Source organism: Nesoenas mayeri, assembly GCF_963082525.1.
Source record: "Nesoenas mayeri genome assembly, chromosome: 3".
Classification (NCBI taxonomy): Eukaryota; Metazoa; Chordata; class Aves; order Columbiformes; family Columbidae; genus Nesoenas; species Nesoenas mayeri.
The window spans coordinates 3,918,453-3,937,885 of record NC_137544.1 but is presented as its reverse complement, the minus strand read 5'-3'; the positions used below and the strand labels follow the sequence as shown (position 1 = coordinate 3,937,885).

Sequence of the window (19,433 nt, the reverse complement as noted above, 5' to 3'; positions counted from 1 at the left end):
TCTGGAGCCAGCAAAGAAGGAATCCAGCATCTTCTCAGCAGCTTAGGGAAATCTCATTACCTTTGAGCAATTCTGGTGGTTTGGGAAAGATGAGAATCCCTCCAGGTGTTTTTTGTACACGTGGATTCAGTGATACCATAACCATAACGCCTCACTTTCCCCTTTAAAATCACCATTGAGTCACAGCCAAAATCTAGATCAAATAAACTCCCTTTGAAAAGAGAAGGGGTTGGAACAGCTGGTCAGGAAAGAACTAATTTCCTTGAAAAATCTCAAGAAAAGAAAACATTTCACTATATTTTTTTTTCATCTTAGAAGTTGTTGAGGTTTTTGATTATCACTTCCCAAAGAAAAAGCCAAATTATTTTCACAATGATTTTTGTCCTATGAGAAAATCCCTTTCTCTTTGAAAATAACTCAGTACAAAGCTGTTGACATAATCCAGGGAGAATTTAGCAGAGCAGAGGTAGTCCAAAGGTAACCATTAAAACTCTTGACCAATTTGTGTCTGTGACTAATTACAAAATACCAGCTTTCCTGGAGATTTTCCCACCAGAGAGCCAAAATCTGAAAGTTTTCAATCAAAGGAAAAGGAGAACATTCCCAACAGTCCCTCAGAATTGTGAAGAGTTGGACTAGCTCTTGAATAAGAAGGTCCCTCAAAGTGAGTGTGATAAGAAGAAATGTCAAGTATAATTCTGGTTTTAGAAAAAAACAAACAAGCAAACAAACAGTAGATGTGGAGTTGAAACCAGACAAATGGCAAATCTCTTCTTTTCTGACAAAAAGCAAATTTGCTGCTGAATCTGGAGTGTTATTTCCTAAGAGTTTGTGTGACATCCAGCTCCACCATCCACATTATTTTCCCTGTTGGTTTGTAATCAGACACCACTACAAAGCAGCCATGAGATCTCTGCTTTTTCATCCCTATTTGTTTGAGCTGTATTCTTCACTACTTGTTTGGTGGTTTGGGATTTATTTTTTAGGTTTCCATGGGATTTGGAATGGAGCTTCTCTCTTAAGGGACTTTCACTGGTTTTAAGTTTCCAAAAACCCTCTTCTGCTTCTGTATTAACGGCATTTGTGTGATTTCCCCCCCTCAGCTGCAGACAAAGGTGATCCTTGCGAGCGTTAATAAGCAGGAATTACTGGTGCTGGAGATGGGGAAGGACCAGACTTTGTTCCCAGGGCACACTGAGGTTCCACGCAATGGGTGGCTCCCCCTAATCGCAGCCCTCGTGGGGCAATATCAGATGGGTGCGTCCCCTGCATGCACCAGCCAGTGCTGACTCGGAAGATGACATCTAACAGTGCAACCTCATTAAAACCACCCCTGGAGCCCCGTCAGAGCGGAGGGAGCTCCTTGACCTCGAGACATCTCACCTGGAGGAAAAAAATCCTCTCCTGCTTCAAAGTGTGTTTGATGATGGCAAAGGACATATATCGGGCACTACTGGATGTTGGCTCAGAGAAGACAACATAGTCGCAGTGCACACCTTCCAGTGAACAAAAGGTCATTTTGACACCGGTGGAGAAGTGGAAGGCAAGGGACTGGATTTCTTTCTATAAGGGATGCTGTAATTTCCCAGTATCACTAAACTCATGAGTGAAGTCACCAAGGGGAGCTTTCTAAGCCAACCTTCTGGCCACACATCTCAGACAGCCCCGCTGCTCTTGAAAACCAGTGTCTACAAAATAATGAGAAAGTATCACCCAAGAATCATAGAAGCATTTGAGTTGCAAGACACCCTCAAGATCATCAAGTCCAACCATTAACCTCCCACTGTCACTAAACCATGTTCTAAGAATCTCATCTACACATCTTTTAAACCCCTCCAGTATCACAGTATCACAGTATCACAGTATGTTTGAGATTGGAAGGGACCTCAAAAGATCATCTAGTCCAATCCCCCTGCTGGAGCAGGAACGCCTAGGTGAGGTTGCACAGGAACATGTCCAGGTGGGTCTTGAATGTCTCCAGAGAAGGAGACTCCACAACCCCCCTGGGCAGCCTGTTCCAGTGCTCTGTCACCCTTACTGAGAAGAAGTTTTTTCTCAAATTTAAGTGGAACCTCTTGTGTTCCAGCTTGATCCCATTGCCCCTTGTCCTATCATTGTTTGCCAACGAGAAGAGCCTGGCTCCATCCTCATGGCACTCACCCTTTATATATTTATAAACATTAATAAGGTCACCCCTCAGTCTCCTCTTCTCCAAACTAAAGAGACCCAGCTCCCTCAGCCTTTCCTCATAAGGGAGGTGCTCCACTCCCTTAATCATCTTGGTTGCCCTACGCTGGACCCTCTCCAGCAGTTCCCTGTCCTTCTTGAACTGAGGGGAAATGGGAGTCCAGGGATGTCACCATCCAGGGATGGTGACTCCACCGCTTCCCTGGGCAGCCTGTTCCAATGCACCACAGCCCTTTCCATTAAGAAATTTTTCCTAATATCCAATCTAAAAAAGAAGTTACAGGCCATGCAGTTTGACATGGATGGATCTCCAAGAGCTAGGAAACCCAAATGTTCCCAGGGCTCAGGAACCGTGATCCAGCAACAGGCTGAGCTATATTGGGCACAGGGGTCACTGGGCTTTGAGTGCAGCGATTGTTTCATTTGCCACTGTAATTAATAACGGGGATTAAGGTGCTGTGAAGCAGCAAAGTGTTTTCTTGGCTTCTGTCTCAGGGTTGGAGCTCTAAATCCTGGCATTATGAGATCCCCTGACACTTATTCCTTGTACTCAGCAGCCGGGAAAGGAAACGTTTATTCAGACAGCAAATTGCCCGAGCGGCTCCTGGACGGCTCAGAACAATGCGGGGGGAAGGAAAAGCTCCCCCAGTCACACTCAGGGCAATAGTTTCCGTTTTGTGGCACAGGAGCCGCTGCCTGATAATGGAGATTTATGGGTCCATCCGGTGACCTCTGTAATAGCCTTTCTGCTGGAGAGATTTACTCCCTCTGCCAAAGCCAGGTATGGCCAGCACTGGAACAGCGTTGAGGAAAGGGTAACGTGTGCTGGTTGGGCTCAGAAGGACACCAGCCCATGGCTGGAGTGGCCTCATGTGTGCTGGGTGGTCACATCTTCCTCTTTGAAGGTACAGGTGTCCCAAGTGGCTTTGACTAGCCCTTATCTTGGATACTATCAATCTTGGAATCATTCTGTCCTTTTTATGGGTTGGGTCCCTGATCCTGCCTAATGCTAATGATCTTCTACTTAATTCTTCGTAAGACTCTGCCTTTAGTCCATGAAGGAGCTTCTCATATGAGAGCAGATCACGAAATCTCACTTAATGACTTGGCTGGTGGAGAGGATGGTCCAGGTCCTGCCCCTAGACTGGTCATCAGCTTGCTGTATAAAAGGAGGTCTTTCTCCTCTCACATGTACTGTTTATGAGGCCTGCAAGGTCCACAGGGCAGCAAATGTCACTTGTGTCTTGCACAACATTCTCCTAATCTTGGGTGAGGCCTTGAGCATGGTAATGTCAGAAATACTTTTCACAATGGGACATTCAGTTGCCAGGGAGCCAGGAGCAACTCCTAAGTGGGGTCTGCTAGGGAAAAAGCATTCTTGGATATGGCCATCATGGTTCTTAGTCATTGGGAGTGGTCATTCACATTGACCACCAGGTCCATAGAGGTCAAACGGTAAGGACGATGCAGGGCTCAACAAGAAAGCAGATCTGATCAACACCAGCCAGCCCACGCCTACAGGCACTTTTTCCATCTTGGCTAGGACATGACAGCATCTCAGATCAAGGACATGGCCCACCCAAAGTCTGAGTACTTTTGCCTTCCCAACCAGGAGAATAATAGAACAGTTTGGGTTGGAAGGGACCTTCAAAGCTCATCTAGTCCAACCCTGGCCAACCCTGGCCATGAGCAGGGACATCTTCACCAGCTCAGGTCGCTCAGAGCCCCGTCCAGCCTGACCTGGGATGTCTCGAGGGATGGTTGATCCAACATCTCTCTGGCCAACCTGGGACAGGGTCTCACCACCCTCATTGTAAAAATTTTCTTCCTCATGTCTAAATAGCCTCAGATACCATCTCACAACCATGTCATCTGGGAATCAGAGGGAGGTTGCCCAGGGCTTGAGTATAAAGGGTGGCTTCTGCTCCCCACTCTGGCTCCTTCCACCATCTCTGCAAACCTTAGATCTTCTCGCCTGACAGCATGCTCATTCCTAGGTCCAGACCTTCTGGTTTTGTTTGGGCTTTTCTTTAGCAACCCTAAACCTGTTAACATTGGAGAGATCATCTTGAACATGTAAACCTGATGGATCAGGACCCAAAAGAATAATAACAGTAAAAGTGCCTCTGATAGAGAGATTTTGAATCCTTCACAGCCAACTACCAGTTTCTAAGTTTCTGTTCCCAAACCAGCTTCCAGAAGGGGACAAGGAGCCCTTCCTGCACTGGTTTGGATCAGACCCTGCTGCATGAGAAACAAGAGCCAGGTTGTCCACCTTCTTCTGCCCTCCAGCCCCTTTCTGCCTTTCACGCCCTCTGGGTGAAGAAGAATGGAAAGAGTCTTCCATTAATACAGCACTGGAGTTTTGTTTATAGCTGGAGGGATATTTAATATCAACATTTCCCCCTGCAGAAGTGTCTTCTCAACCCAGCGAAGCAACTCGGCAAAGGAGAAGCTGTCCTTCAAACACCGCCAGGCACTTACGGGCTCTAAACAGACCCTGAGAGCGGTTTTCCCCACAGAGAAGCAGTTTCCTAAAACAATTTGTTATGATAAGGGGTGAGAGCCACGGTCCTGTGTATACATGAATTTCTAATGGAGTCTCAGCCACTCACAGCTGAGGGAAAGGACGTTGGCCCCATGGACACATGGACACTCTGGGATCCCACCCAGGAGAACCTCACCTCCTTCTTCAAGGGGCAGACATGACAGCATGGCAGGGCAAAACAAGATTTACCATTTCCAGGATGGTTTGTCCCCAAATCCCAAGACTATTTCTGTTAAAAAGTGACAGCGTGGAAATACTTCCTACGGTTCAAGCCTTTAGAAGCCATTTTAATAAATGTTTTACTGCAGCTAGTGGAGCTGAAAGTCACATCTTCTATTTCTTTTGAATGGGTTGAGATGCTGCCATGAACTGCATGACTCCAGAAGCTGAAGCTTCAAGGGTAAAATCCCACTGCGAAGTTTCTGGTCAGATCACAGTACTTTAAAATGCTGGTTGTTCCAATATCATAGCAGAGCAGGGCTGAACTGGGAAGGAACACAGCAGCGAAAACCAAGGAGAGACAAAAGTAGAAGGGACAGGGAGCAACTGTAAATAAAAGAACCCACTATTTTAGAAACTGATGGGACTTGGACATGGGGAGAGCAGGACAGTGCTTGTTTGAATAGCGCCCATCACTGGGTTGGTTGTTGGTGGGAATGTGGCTCCCAACTCTCCTCTGATCTGGATTGACACAGAGCATCATCTGTGTGATTGCTGATCTGCAGGACATGTAGAAGGGGGGGAAATTCCTCACTGTTAACCAGCAACACAGTTTTGAGCAAAATGCATCATTTGTGAAGCTTCACAAAAAAGGTTTTATGCTGTTTCAGAATGTTTTGGGGTTTATCTGACATGCCTACAGTGGAGAAAATGGTTGGTTGCTCAGTTGGCTGCCCTGACCGAACACCTTTCCCTCTGCAAACCTAAAGACCCAATTTATGGCTTAGGAAAACATTGAATCTACAGTCTAGCTGAGCCACATGCTGCTTTTGAAAAGGCAAAGAAAATCAGTTTTCTCCTTGCTTTGTGAAATGCCACATTGAGACTGTTCTTGTCCCACCCTTCCCAGGCCAAATGTTTCACGTCAAAGCAAAGGGAACATCGTGTCCCTCCCCTGCAAAGCTCCCTCCTCTGCCTGCGGCAAGCCAAGGTCTATGGCACACACCATTGCCAACAGCCAAGAATGCTCTTTTCCTTCATGGATGTGTTTTCCCCAGTTTGAAGGACAGTGGAGGTGGAAGCAGCCAAAGGACCAGCTGACATCATGTGCAAGACGGACGTGATGGGAAGGTGGGTCAAACCTTGGGCTGGAATTTGAGTCTTTTAGTCTTGGCCCTGTGATGGGCTTCCCTTGAGCAAGGCTTTTCATCTCCTTGCAATACTGTTCTTCCCTTGAGAGGAGGTCGAAAGGCTCTTCCCTGCTGCAGTGGGTGGGGACAACAGGTCAACTTTCAAAGGCCACAGCCATAGATGCGGAGACAACCAGTGGATGAAAGAAAAGTGTGTGGAAATGGGCTGTACGCCTCTGAAGCAGATTCAGACAATCTGTTTCAGGAAGGGACAGGAGATGCTTCTGAGGGACTGGCAAGTCTGGTTGCTTGAAAAAACATTGACAGCTCTTCAGCACACCAGAGCCACCAGGCCTAAAACATCAAACCCAATGGTTTTACCAGAGCTGAGTGGAGAGACTGTTGACCCACATGCTGAAGTACTGTGTCCCACATCCAACAGACACAGAGTCTGCTACAGAGGAGACAGGCATGGGGACAAGGGGTGATAGTTTTAAACTAAAGGAGGGGAGATTCAGGCCAGATATGAGGAAGAAGTTGTATACAGTGAGGGTGGTGAGAGCCTGTCCCAGATTGTCCGGAGAGGTGGTGGATGAACCATCCCTGGAGACATCCCAGGCCAGGCTGGACGGGGCTCTGAGCAACCTGAGCTGGTGAAGATGTCCTTGCTCATGGCAGGGGTGGCACTGGGGGAGCTTTGAAGGCCACTTCCAACCCAAACTATTATATGATTCTATGCAGAGGCCCCTGAGTTGCTTTTGGTTGGAGTAATTGCTGGCTACCCCTTTGATAGCAACCTGGTGTCCCACAGCAACTTCTGCTGACTGTCAAGTTGTGCATGTGTGAAGGTTCAAGGTCTGCTTTCTTTTGCTGCATTGCAAGTCTGATCCCACCCACCAAAGTGACCTCCCCTTTCTTACTACTACTTACAATTCTTACACTTGTAAATATCTGAGGCTCTTCTGATAAACAGGAGATTCCTCTGCTTATCGGCTGTCCAAATATTTTTTAACAAATCTTAGATTAGCATGGAGAGCCCAGGGAATGGCCATGATGGGGCCATCCACAGCCTGGGGTCTGCTTGGCAGGAGGCACCTGGAAATGGTCTTTCTCTCTTTTGACAAAGGAAAAACAACTACAGTGTTATCCTCCTTGAAATATGTTCCATTTCTAAATGGATATGCCTTGGCTAGACGCTCTTTTTTGATGACTACGAAGGAAGAGTCAGAGAAACACAGAATGTTTTGAGTTGGAAAGGACCTTCAAAGCTCACCCAGTGCCACCCCTGCCATGAGCAGGGACATCTGCACCAGCTCAGGTTGCTCAGAGCCCCATCCAGCCTGGCCTGGGATGTCTCCAGGGATGGGGCATCCACCACCTCTCCGGACAACCTGGGAAAGGCTCTCACCACCCTCATTGTCAACAATTTCTTCCTCATATCTGGCATGAATCTCCCCTCCTTTAGTTTAAAACCATCACACTTTGTCCTATTGCAATGCCATGTTCACACCTGGGTGACTTTGTGACTTGGGCACAGGCAGTGGATCACCTCTGATGTGATGTTCCCACAGGGGACCACAAGCAGGTGTGCTGTGGAGACATGCCAAGCTGCTTCCCCATGGCTGAGCCATGGGAACTGGCCTTATGGCTACTGGGTAACTGCTCAACCTTGACCCTGAGCCTGCCTAGCAAGGCTCTGTCCACATTCATATTCTCTGAGACTCCAGTCTACAGTGGTCACACCCAAATTACTTTCCAGGACCCACACCAGGAGGTGCTTGTGTCAGGCTGAGATGGTCTGTGCTTGGACCATGCCAGAGACAGTGCTAATGGCTGAAGAGAATGATCTGTTGGGTTCTCATTGTTGCCATCTGGCCCTAGTTTGTCATCAAGCATGACACAGCCTTCACATGCTCTTGGTTTGCTTGGGCTCATGCAGAGCAGCTGATGATGTGGCACTTAGGGACATGGTTTAGTGGTGGAGTTGGCAGAATTAAGCTTAGAGTTGGACTCGGTGATCTTAAAGGTCTTTTCCAACCAAAATGTTTCTATGATTCGACACTTCTATGAGCTGAAACTCCTTAAACTGCAGGAACCCAGTGCTTTGTGGTCATACATCCTAGTGCATCTGTCTGTCTGATCGTGACCATTTGTCTGTCTGCAGAGGTGACACCCAGCACCCAGGTGGACCAAAGCCAGGGCTGGTTCTGGGCCCAGGGACACTGGTGCTGTTTGGGATCATTCCAAAGACACCTGGAGAAGACAGGCAGATGTACAGAGACCACAGAGCCAAGCTCGACTCAGCAGTGGGAGAAGACACATGGGTCAGGAGCAAAAAGTACCCAGAGACGTGGTGGAATTTCCATCCCTGGGCATTTCCAAGCCTCATCCAAGCAAATCCACAGCTGACCTCAGCTACTGCCACTGGTTGTCCTGCTTCAAACAGGAGGCTGGACTAGAGTTTCTTCCAACCTGCATTTCTACAATCCTGCAACTCCAGAAAATCAAAAGTGGTGATTTGTTGTTGTTGTTTTGTTTTGTTTTTGTTTCCCCAGACTGGTGCAGATCAGAAGAAAAGAGATTTATACAAGTCAAATGGGGAAAATCCCACATGTAGGAATACAATTAATTATTATTGTTATGATGTGTGTGTATTATACACGGGTATGTATAAATGTGCATATATATAAGTGTATATATAAAAAGGTATATATTTTTATATATAGACACTTAGAGCATTTCCTTAAAAATACCATTTTAGCAAGCTAGGAGTCATCTCTAATCAATTCTGTCTGGTTTTGCTATTGGAATTATTATTCTGTAGCCATATACAACACAGCTACATAGAATTGTGTGTACGCACATATATAGAGATAGGAAGGTATACATGCACAAATATAACACACACAGACACACATATGCATGTATATAAAAAACCCCACTCACTTTGTATATACAAAGCATATATATACCATGTGTAGGAATATACGAAATATATAAAGCATATACTGCTCCACGTGTCTGAGCTCTGAGCGTGACGGCACAAATACTGATTATCCTGTGTGTATTCAACCCCCCACCCCAGTTTTCTTTAGCTCACTAATTTAGACAGGCTCTGACTGCAACCCGGAGGTGTTACACTGATAAATACCACTCAGAGGAGCTACGCCTAAATAAGTTAGTCCAGATCCCAGCCTCCCTGCGGGACACCAGCCAGGGACAAACAAAAAAGGTGTTTACTACGGTTCATCACATTATAGGGGAGAGTCAGTTTGTCTAACCCCTGGCCCTTCTCTTTTCCTCTTTTATTAGTTATTCTGAACGTTAAGTCAACTCAGCCCCCGAGCAGGGTGGGAGGATGGAGCCGATAAAGCATCTGCAAAGGTCATTTCGCACAGAAACTGCAGCCCAGGCCAATAAAACGGCAGGTACCGAACTTATCAGGGCAGCATATAACTTGCAGTTTTTCTAACTCAATTGATTGGACTTTTTATCTAAAATAACAGGCATTATAAGATAGGCGAAAGTCGAGATAAGGAGGAAAATGGAGTAGGTCTTGAATTGAGATCAGCTCGGGGACAGGTTCAAACTCCCACACCTGCCCTGGAGGAATCAATGAAAGTTTCTTGGCGTCGTCCTCTCGTTTTGAAATGCTGCTGAAGTTGAGTGAACTTTGAGACCGTGGCGTTTATTCTGTGATTATAATTAACCTGCTCACCCGTTGTTATTGACTTCAAGCAAAGGGAGGGAGGTGACAGAGTCTGACTGGGATGTTGGATTGGGGATAGAAATGGCTAAGCCGGGGAGGCAGAAATCCCTGCTTGGGGTGAGACCGTTCCCCATCTGGAGGCAAAGGGAAATGGGGTACAAGGGGGATTTCACCCCCCAGCTTATGGTCCTGCTTTTACTGGGATCTGGGAAAGCCCTTGAGGCCAGATCTTCACATCCAGAGGGTCCAGGTAAAACACAGCATAATGGTTTTAAACTAAAGCGGGGGAGATTAGGCCAGACATGAGGAAGAAATTGTTGACAGTGAGGGTGATGAGAGCCTGTCCCAGGTTGGGCAGAGAGGTGGTGGATGAACCATCCCTGGAGACATCCCAGGCCAGGCTGGACGGGGCTCTGAGCAACCTGAGCTGGTGAAGATGTCCCTGCTCATGGCAGGGGTGGCACTGGGGGAGCTTTGAAGGTCCCTTCAACCCAAACTATTCTGTGATTCTATGATCTGCCCCACCGAAGCAGTCAAGAACCAAATGTGGGAAGCCCTTGGAGAAAAGCCTCAGTCATACCCAGGATGCAGGGCATCATCCCAGACAAGGAGACCGCGAGGAGATGACATCCCCCAAGCCATCTGCCCCTCTCATGCTCCACATCACCAAGACATGTCTCAACTCAGCGTCCTTCCCAGCAGCCTGGCCCAGAGCAGCCAGCCCCTGGGGCCAGGCCTCCCTTCCCAAAATAACCTCAGACATCTGGGGCCAAACATATCATTCGGAGGAGTCCTAATGTCTGGGGCTCACCATCTCGCTCATATTCTACAGCTCCAGCACTGCAGATCCTGAATATTAAATAATGATGGCTCCCTGGCTTGCAAACCCAACAGCCTGCCTTGGAAACTCATAGGAATTTAAATAATAAATATCCAGGTTGTTTGTTTGTTTGTTTGTTTTGTCTGTTCTAGGGTTTCAGCATGTAGGAATCAGGGTTTCCCAGCTTTTATCTTGCCCAGAAAAGCTTCTCCTTCCCTTCCTGTAAAACCAGTGCCCTGCTGTACGATAACATGACTTGAAGGGAAACCAAGGCGCATGGAGCCACAACAGCCAGAGACGAGCATAGAATCATAGAATCGTAGAATCATAGAATCATAGAATCATTTCAGTTGGAAGAGACCCTCAGGATCATCGAGTCCAACCATAACCTAACCTAACCTAACTCTAGCACTAAACCATGTGCCTAAGAACCTCGTCTAAACGCCTTTTAAAGCCCTCCAGGATGGTGACTCCAGCACTGCCCTGGGCAGCCTGTTCCAATGCCCCACAGCCCTTTGCGAGAAGAATTTTTGCCTGAGAAGCAGACGAGAGGGTGATGTCTCCCAAAATGTTCGGAGACATTTGCAGAATTAAAGGAGATAACTCACTCCCCCGGTCCTCGAGGCCAGAGAACAACCTGGAATTTGCTTATAATATTATAGGTGCAACCAGAGAGCACCGTGCAAGCGGGAGCTGTGAAAACAATTAAAAAGTATATCTATTAAAAGGAAGAATTGGCAAAATCTTGCTCTGAGGGAACGGTGTGGTCTCCTCCTTCTCCCTCCAGCTCCAGCTCTGCCCCACTGGGCTTGGTTTTAACCTTTTAGGAAAGCCTGATGGCAACAGCCCTACGCCGGCACCCTGTAAATACGCAACGATGGGGATGGAAACATCAACCGGAGGAAAATGCCTGAGTTCTGGGAAAAAACCCAAGACCAGGCAGCAACGTCCCACGGTGGGACCTCTCCTGAAATGCTCCCCCTGGGCAGACACCGACCTAATTCCCAGGGATTAAGAAGAAACTTTTCCAGGCGGTGATTTTTGCTATCCCAGATTCAGCAGCATCCCGTACCAGTCCCTGCTGGAAACGGGAGATCTGCCCTCACTCCACCTCTTCTGCCACTGGAAAACTTGGGTGTTTTTTCCTTGACTTTCTATGAATTATTTTGTTCTTTCACAAAAAACCCACCCAAGTTTCCGAGTGCGCTCCCAAGGCTGACGCGAGCTGTTCGAGCCCAGCTGGCTCTGATAAGGGAACCACCGGCCTTACAGGTCACTAAAAATAATCTTAAAAAAGCACAAATCCCTTCATCCTGCAACATATAAACCAAGAGCCCATTTTTCAGGAAGGAAAAAGAAAAGTTCCACCGATTTCAGGCCTTTACCTTCCCAAGTAAACCTGTAAGTCCCCATATTATTTGTATTTCTTCCTCATAGAAGCTTCTCGCATGGGCCTGATCCTGCGCCAGCCCCAGGCGAAACTCCCTTTGCTTTAGAACAGGGGCAGTTTCACCTCTGGACAAGCAAAGTGGGGTTTTTAGGGTTGTATTTTTTTCATAGCCCATACTGAACCTTTTTTCCAGGACAGGCTGATCTGGATGAAACAGAAGTATTTGCATTAGAAAGACAGAAAAAGGGCAAAAAAAACGTGGGAAGGACCCAGCTTTGCCAACCCCAAGTCAGAGGGTGCATCCTACATTTAGGTGTCCACTTAATTAAACAAAAGAAAACCCCTTTGTGCCAGCAAATAACTGAGGAAAAAATAATTACCGAGCGCTTCTTGGAAAAGAAAATAATTGTTTTTGCTTTCAGTTGACACTGTCCCAAATTTGGCTTTAGAATCCAGACCTTGCCAAAATCTGAAGACTGAAATATTTCAGCGTTGATGGCGGGGTCAGATCTATGTCCAGCTTGGAAAAATCTGTGCCCAGCAGATGAGAAAATCCAGCTCCGGTTTATCATATTGAAAAAGAAAATCGGCACCGGGTGCCTTGAGGGTTTTTTAAAGGGTGCAATATAGCAGCCTTGAGGAAAAAATACAAAGAAAAAGGAAACTAATAACATTTCTGCCATACGAGACCTTATGTCGGCATCGCTCGATGCAGCAGAAACGTGAAGGTTTTCAAAAGAGTATTTAATTCCACTTGTACCAGCCGCTGCGGAGGCAACGATGATCGAATTATTTTCAAGCGCTGTCACGCACGTGTAAGCACCCGTGTCTAAAGACCTCACTGCTCAGGCATGGCAGATAATTGGGTTTAATTTGTCATTACGGATGTATTTACGGCTTGGAGCGGTCACCGTGACCGATGATGTGGGGAAGACTTGTAAAGGCCAGGGGGATTTTAATATTTTGCCGTAATGCTGCAAAGTTTTTGCCCCGTGAGGTTTATTGCTTCCCCCCAAAAAATAAAACCTCAATCCAACCTTATAATGAAATTTGCTTCTATAATTCAGCTTAATTTTGGAGGTAAGAGCACATTCTCATGTATTTCCCTGGTTATTCGAGCAGCATTTCACACTGGGGCACCAAAAGCGTATTTACACCTTCCTGCCAGACAGCAGCGTGAATTCGGGATCCATCGACAAAGTGAATATTCGGCGTTTCCAACCTCCTTTTCTGCAGCCATAATTACACACATCCCCCCCCAAAAAATGCAAACTATATCCCTAACAACCCAACCTTGCCATTATGACCGAGGGATTTTGGCAGCATAATTGCGTTATTTGGTGATCACACGTCGCGGTAACACGGGGAGAGCGCAGCAAAGAAATCTGCATTTCTGCCCTCCTGGCGTTAGCAAAACCGGCCGCTTTAAGCTCAAAATCGGAGCTCTTGCCACAATTCCCCACCGGGTTTTGCAGGCAGTGGTCGGCCCCAAATGAGAGGCAGACGCTTCGTTAAACCCTTTTATAATAAAGACACAAAAGCCTTGAAGGACCCGAGACATTCAGCTGCATCCCCTGAATCTCCTCTGCCGAGCAGGGGGGAGATCCCCAAATAACCCATTTCTGCACCTCCTTTTCTGTAAGGAAATTATAGTGAGCGAAGGACATACCGGGAATTTGGGAACAAAACCTCCAAAAGACAATCTATTGTATTTTCACCTCTCTTTCCTACGCACACAAAGCTCTGCGGGGCTGGAGGAGCAGAACTTTCACCCCAAATCCCTGTGCTGATGAGAAACAAGGTCTCTGCAGGTTTTGCAACTACACTATCAATTTTTTTTAATTAAATTTTCCTTAAAAATTGTATTTTCCCACCTTTATTTTAACTGCCTTTACACACAGGGCTGCCGAACTTCAGGCACAAAAACTTGCCCAACTCCCTACACTGCAGCTTTTTCACCCATTTTGGGGTTTGATTTGCCATTTGATGGTTTGTTTTTTTTTCTTCTTTGTGAGGTTACCCTTAATTTTTCAGAGCGAGGTGTTTTGCCCATTCAAAATACCCAACCGTGTTTGGAATGACCGATTTTGGGGAGCCCCTCTGCCTGCTGAGAAAAGGTTCCTCCATCATCAGAAGAGGACGGAGACAGCAGGATCGGACCCGATTTCCTTTGGGTAACACCGCCTGATAAACGCTCATCTGTTTCCAAGGGTTTTGCCTCTTTCCCCCAAAATTAGGGGATATATACATGGAGAAAGCAAAATATTGGATGTGTCTTAAAAAAAAAAGCTATTATTATTACAGGGATAGAGACACATGGAGGAGAATAATAATTAATCCTCACTCAATAAAGTCTTGGTAAAACCTTAAGTTTTACCTCTTTACAAAAATTCACGAGCATTTATAACGTTATATACCACACCATGGCTATTCTATGCATCATATGCATTAGGATTTGGTCATAAAGTGCAGTTTTCAATGAAGTTTTCAATTAATAAGGATGATACAGTGCCTGTGATGGTGATTTTTTAATTATTTGTTATTTTTATGTTATTTATAATTTAAAATAAACTGTCTGGGGATTTGGGGGAGGGGTGTAAAAAATTTGTGTGTTTGAGCTCGACCTGGTATCTCCTAATTCTGTTGGTTTCATCCTAAATCCCAGACTGGCTGGTGACAATTAAATTAGGCTGGAAAACAGAAGGTGACTTGAAACCTATGGTGGGGACCAAAGGTTTCCCCACCCCGAGGTGAGAAATGCAGCCGCTTTCAAAACGGGGGATGTAGGATCCCGTGCAAAATGCGGACATGTCCTAAGGTCCCTTCCATCCATCCAATGGTCCCTTCCACCCATCCTGTGGCCCTTCCATCCCTCCTGTGTTCCCATCCCTCCCCATCACCCGCTGCCCCACAGGGAGATATCGCCTTGTCCTTAGGTTTGTGAGGAAGATCAGGAGCTGCTTGTGGGGCAGAGGGTTGTGACAAATGCCGATGAGTCACTGGAAATGCCGGGCCCCGGGAGGGGGATGCTATGGGACGAATCTCTTCGCATCCCTATGGGAAAGCTGAAGATCTGGTTCACAATCTCTCCCCCACCAGCAGTGGAGAAGACATTTTTCCAAACCCAACGCCTGCTCCGGGCTTTGATCTTCCCAGATGCTGCTGCCGTGTTCAAACAGCGAGGAGCTCTGACTTATTTAAAACAAAATGTGAGCACCCAGCAGAAATACCCACAGTGACTTGCCCTGATTTACTCACAACCACTTCAACCACCTTGATGGCACTGCAAAAAAAACCCCTAAACAGAACCCAAACCTCGCTGCTTTTATTTCTTTTTCCTGTTTTTTTTGGTTTTGTTTTGTTTAAAAAAAAAAGCAAAATTGCAGAGGTTGGGGATGGCAAACCAGGATCTGACCCCCCCATCCTCAACCTGGAGACATCCAGGAGGCAGAAGCAGCAATGGGCTGGATGCGTTTGGGCTTCTCTGCCGCCCTCCATCCTCGCTCCCCTCTGCCTGGGAGAAGGGGAAAGGGGCAAACTGCTAATTTTAGGACAGATTTCAAGTGGTTTTTGGCTCTGACGGGGAAGCCTCCTGAAAGGGGACATTGCAGCGAGTCCTTTTCATGCCTCATTAAGTCAGGAATTCACTGTAATGGCATCCCGGGCAATGCCTGGAGCAAGTTCACGGCCTCGACTGCAGGGTCTGATCCTGCCCTTTGGGGTAATGAAATAATTCACCAAACTGACTCTGAAAAGCTCAAATTTGGCATTTTGAACTCACACCGGTGAGAATTTTTCAAATATTCCCATGTGATTTATGCACCCACCCTTCCCACTTTATACCACAGAGCTTCACTGGCACATTTCAACCCAGGCCAAAATTCCTCCCATTAGAAAAAAAACAATAAGAGCTTTATTTATTTTTTTTAGTAGAAATAAATATCTTATTGCTTTTTCCGTTTTTTACCATCTTTGTATACAGTTTCCCTAAACTTCTTTCCCCAGTACATTGCTTTACAGCAGGAAAAAATGCCATGCCAAATTGCACAAAGTGCATATCTTTATCTGCAGACCAGCTACACCTGTGTAGACTTGATCTTCATTGTTGAAAAATTATAATAATTAATATTCTAATGATCCCCGGGGGTGCTGTGCAATTAGCACTATCCAAAGGTGGTGGTTCTCCGGGAAACAAAATCACCGGAGGGAAATGAAAGCGCTGCAAAAATCACTTGATTTATTAAATCAAGCCTTGCATGAAGGATTGTGTTTCCACCTTGAGGTTCCACATTGCGCGGAGAATATAAATATCTTTAGACTTAAGGAAAGGAAGCTGGACTCCACTGTGCCAGTGGCCGCTCGGATGCTGAGCTGGGCTTGGATGTGTCTATGATGGGTACTGTCCACAATGGTGTTTTCCACCCACTATATAACAAAAACTCGCCTTCTCCCCGCTCAGAAACCACCAGCCAGGCTTGAAATACTTCATCTAACCCCCTCGATACCCGCAGCCTGTGCAAAGCATCGTCGAGAAGGGACCCAGCTGGGAACAGCCCAGCAGCCGCTTCCCAATGCGGGGAGAAGAGGGAATGTCTGGATATTAAACCTCTTGAAATCCCCACGGCCATTTTAATTCTGAATTTAAAACTCGCCAGTTTTAGGCAGTTTCTTTCTTTGTTTTTTTAAAAAAAACAACAAAAAAAAATTAGCATATTTTATTTAAACCCAAGGGCCATCTCCACACTCAGGCAGACGTGTAGTCAGATCCACGCTAATAAATCCCCCGCGAAGCGACACCGCGAATCCAGCACCCGAATTGGAACCTGGCGATGGAATGGGACTCTCGGCTCCTTCCTCCTTCGTTAGTGACCGCTAATACCTTCTGGACTGGCTCAACACATCCTGGCTTCCTGGTGCTGTTTAAGAGCCCAGATAAAAAGCCACTTTTTGCCACCGAAAGGCAACACAAACCGCTGCTTAACGCAGGGCTTGAAACCCCCAAATCACTGTGGTCCGTCTTCGGCACATTAAAAACTGCCGGGTATTTCTACAGCTGCAACTCTTCATTTGCGCTAAGTTGGTTTTAAGTTATTTTTATTCCCAAGAAACCTTTTGAGACCACTTCAACAAGGCAACATTTTTTTCCCCAAGAAGAGACGGCACGGTAGTCAAGCACAAATGCGGATATGTCCTTGTTGATAATATTCAATCGTTATTTGATTCATCCTGCTTTTTTCCTACACTTTCTACCTTCTCAGGGCTTCCCAAAAACATTGTCTGCTTGGCTTTATCCTTAGAGATAAACTCTTCCCTATTTTAAGCAATTTTACAACACCCAAAGAAAAGCAAAAGGCATTGGCACGGCCAAGCCTTCACCGATGCCCAACTTTTCTTTCTTTAACATCTTAAAATTACGCTAAATATAAAGCAAATCATGCTAGACACGATGGGAAAATTGCCCTCCAAAATTCAGGCTAAAGAACGCAATCTTAAAACGTATCAGCACACAAATTTGAACCATTTTCTTTGTTAACCCCAACGCTGATAGAAATACCTTCACGGAGAGAAGTCGAGGACGAAAAAAAGGGTTTATGCAACTGCGATACAAAGATGTGTCCCACATTTCTCTCCCCAATTCTCCCTCTTCTGCTGTATAAAATAAAATAGTGATATTTTAGGCCATTCAGGCCAACTTCTGGTCATAGGACTCAGGGGTACTTAATGAAATTAAAGATTCCAAGATTGGAGCTGAGATATTTTTTGGAGCAGGAAGACCATGAAATGCATGGTTGAGTTGTTCATATGTGCTTGTGAGTTCCCCAAAAGGCATGATAATAACTACAAACTCATTTATTTTTCTTCTTCGTCATGGTATCTCCCCCATCGGCACCAAATTTCCCTTTGCTTTCCCTTTTTCTAGCCTAATCAGCCTTTCAAAATTAAAAAAAAAAAAGCATAAGATGAAACAGCCCAAAGGGAAGATCTGGGCTTCACGGGCCAAACTTTTGATTTCTCCATTTTCCAAATGATTTTCCCCATTTTTACACCTAAAGCGAGCCTGGGAAGGGGGTCCCTGCACATCCCCAGAGCATCGTGGTCCTGCACACCCAACTGCAACCCCTGGATCCCCTTGGAGCTGTTTGTGGAGCCAACAGGCCCTTGCACATCATTTCAGGCCTACCCTAAATTATATATATATATATATATATATATATATGTTGTTTTGGGATTTTTGTTTTGAAACTGTGGTCCTTGAGGACATTTGGAAATGGTGGTTTTGTAGAGGAATTGCGTGTGCACGGGGGTAACCACAGCAGCGCGGGGACCCCCGTGTTTGGGAGCAACACCCCGAATATGCCACATATCTCTCTCCTGCCCTTTGCGCTTCCTCGCCGTACACAAAGAGTGGTGTGTGCACAAAAATTTGGGGAGGACGGCGATGGATTGAAACCCTCCCTCCCCGTTATCCCAACGCTGGCTGCGCTCACCTATGTTGGCGTGGCGGGCGGCTGCGGGCGTCCCTCGGCTCTGCAGGTTGTGCAGCATGGGGCTGTCGAAGGGGGAAGAAGTCCAAGTCGTGGCCATTTCGGGGCTCATATAAGCCGGGTACGGGCTGGAATAGGAGCTGCCGAAACCCCTGCCGTACTGCTCCCTCCCGTTGGCAGAAAGGTTCAAGGAGCTGCTATAAGCCGCCGCGGCTTCCCGGGAAGAGGTGGCGGGGATGGGGGTGCTGGTGGAGAAGGAGAACCGAGGTGACACAGGAGGGTGAGAAGATCCGGGGTTGTAAGCGGCGTTTTCGGCTCCGGGTTGCGTCCAGATGGAGTGGCTGGAGACGGGGCTGCCTTGCTGGGAAGAGCCGCTGCTCTGGAGGTAAGGCAGGCTGGGGATCATGGAGGTGACCCTCGTGGTGGGGACGTAGACTGGGGACGCTGCGGCCGCGCTGTGCATGAAGCCACCTGCCCCCTCGTAAGCCGGAGGGCCGGGGTTAGCTGCCATGGCTAAACTCTGGTACATCTCGCGATGGGCCCCCCCAAAACCCTAGCCGGATCCCCGGCTACAATCCAGCGGGTGAAAAACCCCAGGAATCCGCTTTCCCCTGCGGCGAGCGGTGGCCGGAGCGGTCTCGCGTGGGTACAACCTTCCAGCCAAGAAAACCAAAAAGAACACGCACCAGCGATGCAATTTTCCTCCACCTCCCCCCCAGCTTTTTCCCCCTGCCGCCCACCTTCCCCACCTTCAACAGGTCCGGCCGCCTCTTCGACACCCCAAGCAAGAAGTCCAGGTCCCTCCGGAGCAGAGATTTAGCTCCCGCCTGGATTTAGCTTCTCCCACTGGGCTCCATCCATCACCTCCCGCCCCCCCCCACCCCCCCCACACCCTCCACGATGGGGCTGGGCTGTTTAAAACCCTCGGTCAGTCTCCTCCCCACTTTTCTCCCCCCTACAAAGCCCCGTCCAACAATCCCCCCGCGGGGGAGATGCTGCCGGGGA

General features: G+C 47.1%; 1 protein-coding gene across 2 annotated transcripts in view; it reads right to left on the bottom strand.

Annotated features, from left to right (window-relative positions):
• GATA4 (GATA binding protein 4) overlaps window positions 1–18,957 on the bottom strand; it is a gene marked incomplete at both ends in the record, with an annotated part of 28,290 nt that extends 9,333 nt beyond the window's left edge. For both annotated transcript variants that reach the window (XM_080340957.1, XM_080340958.1), the window contains one exon: window positions 18,432–18,957. In XM_080340957.1, the coding sequence (XP_080197083.1) occupies window positions 18,432–18,957 (526 nt within the window). The remainder of the gene's footprint in view (window positions 1–18,431) is intronic.
• Window positions 18,958–19,433: the final 476 nt, after the last annotated feature.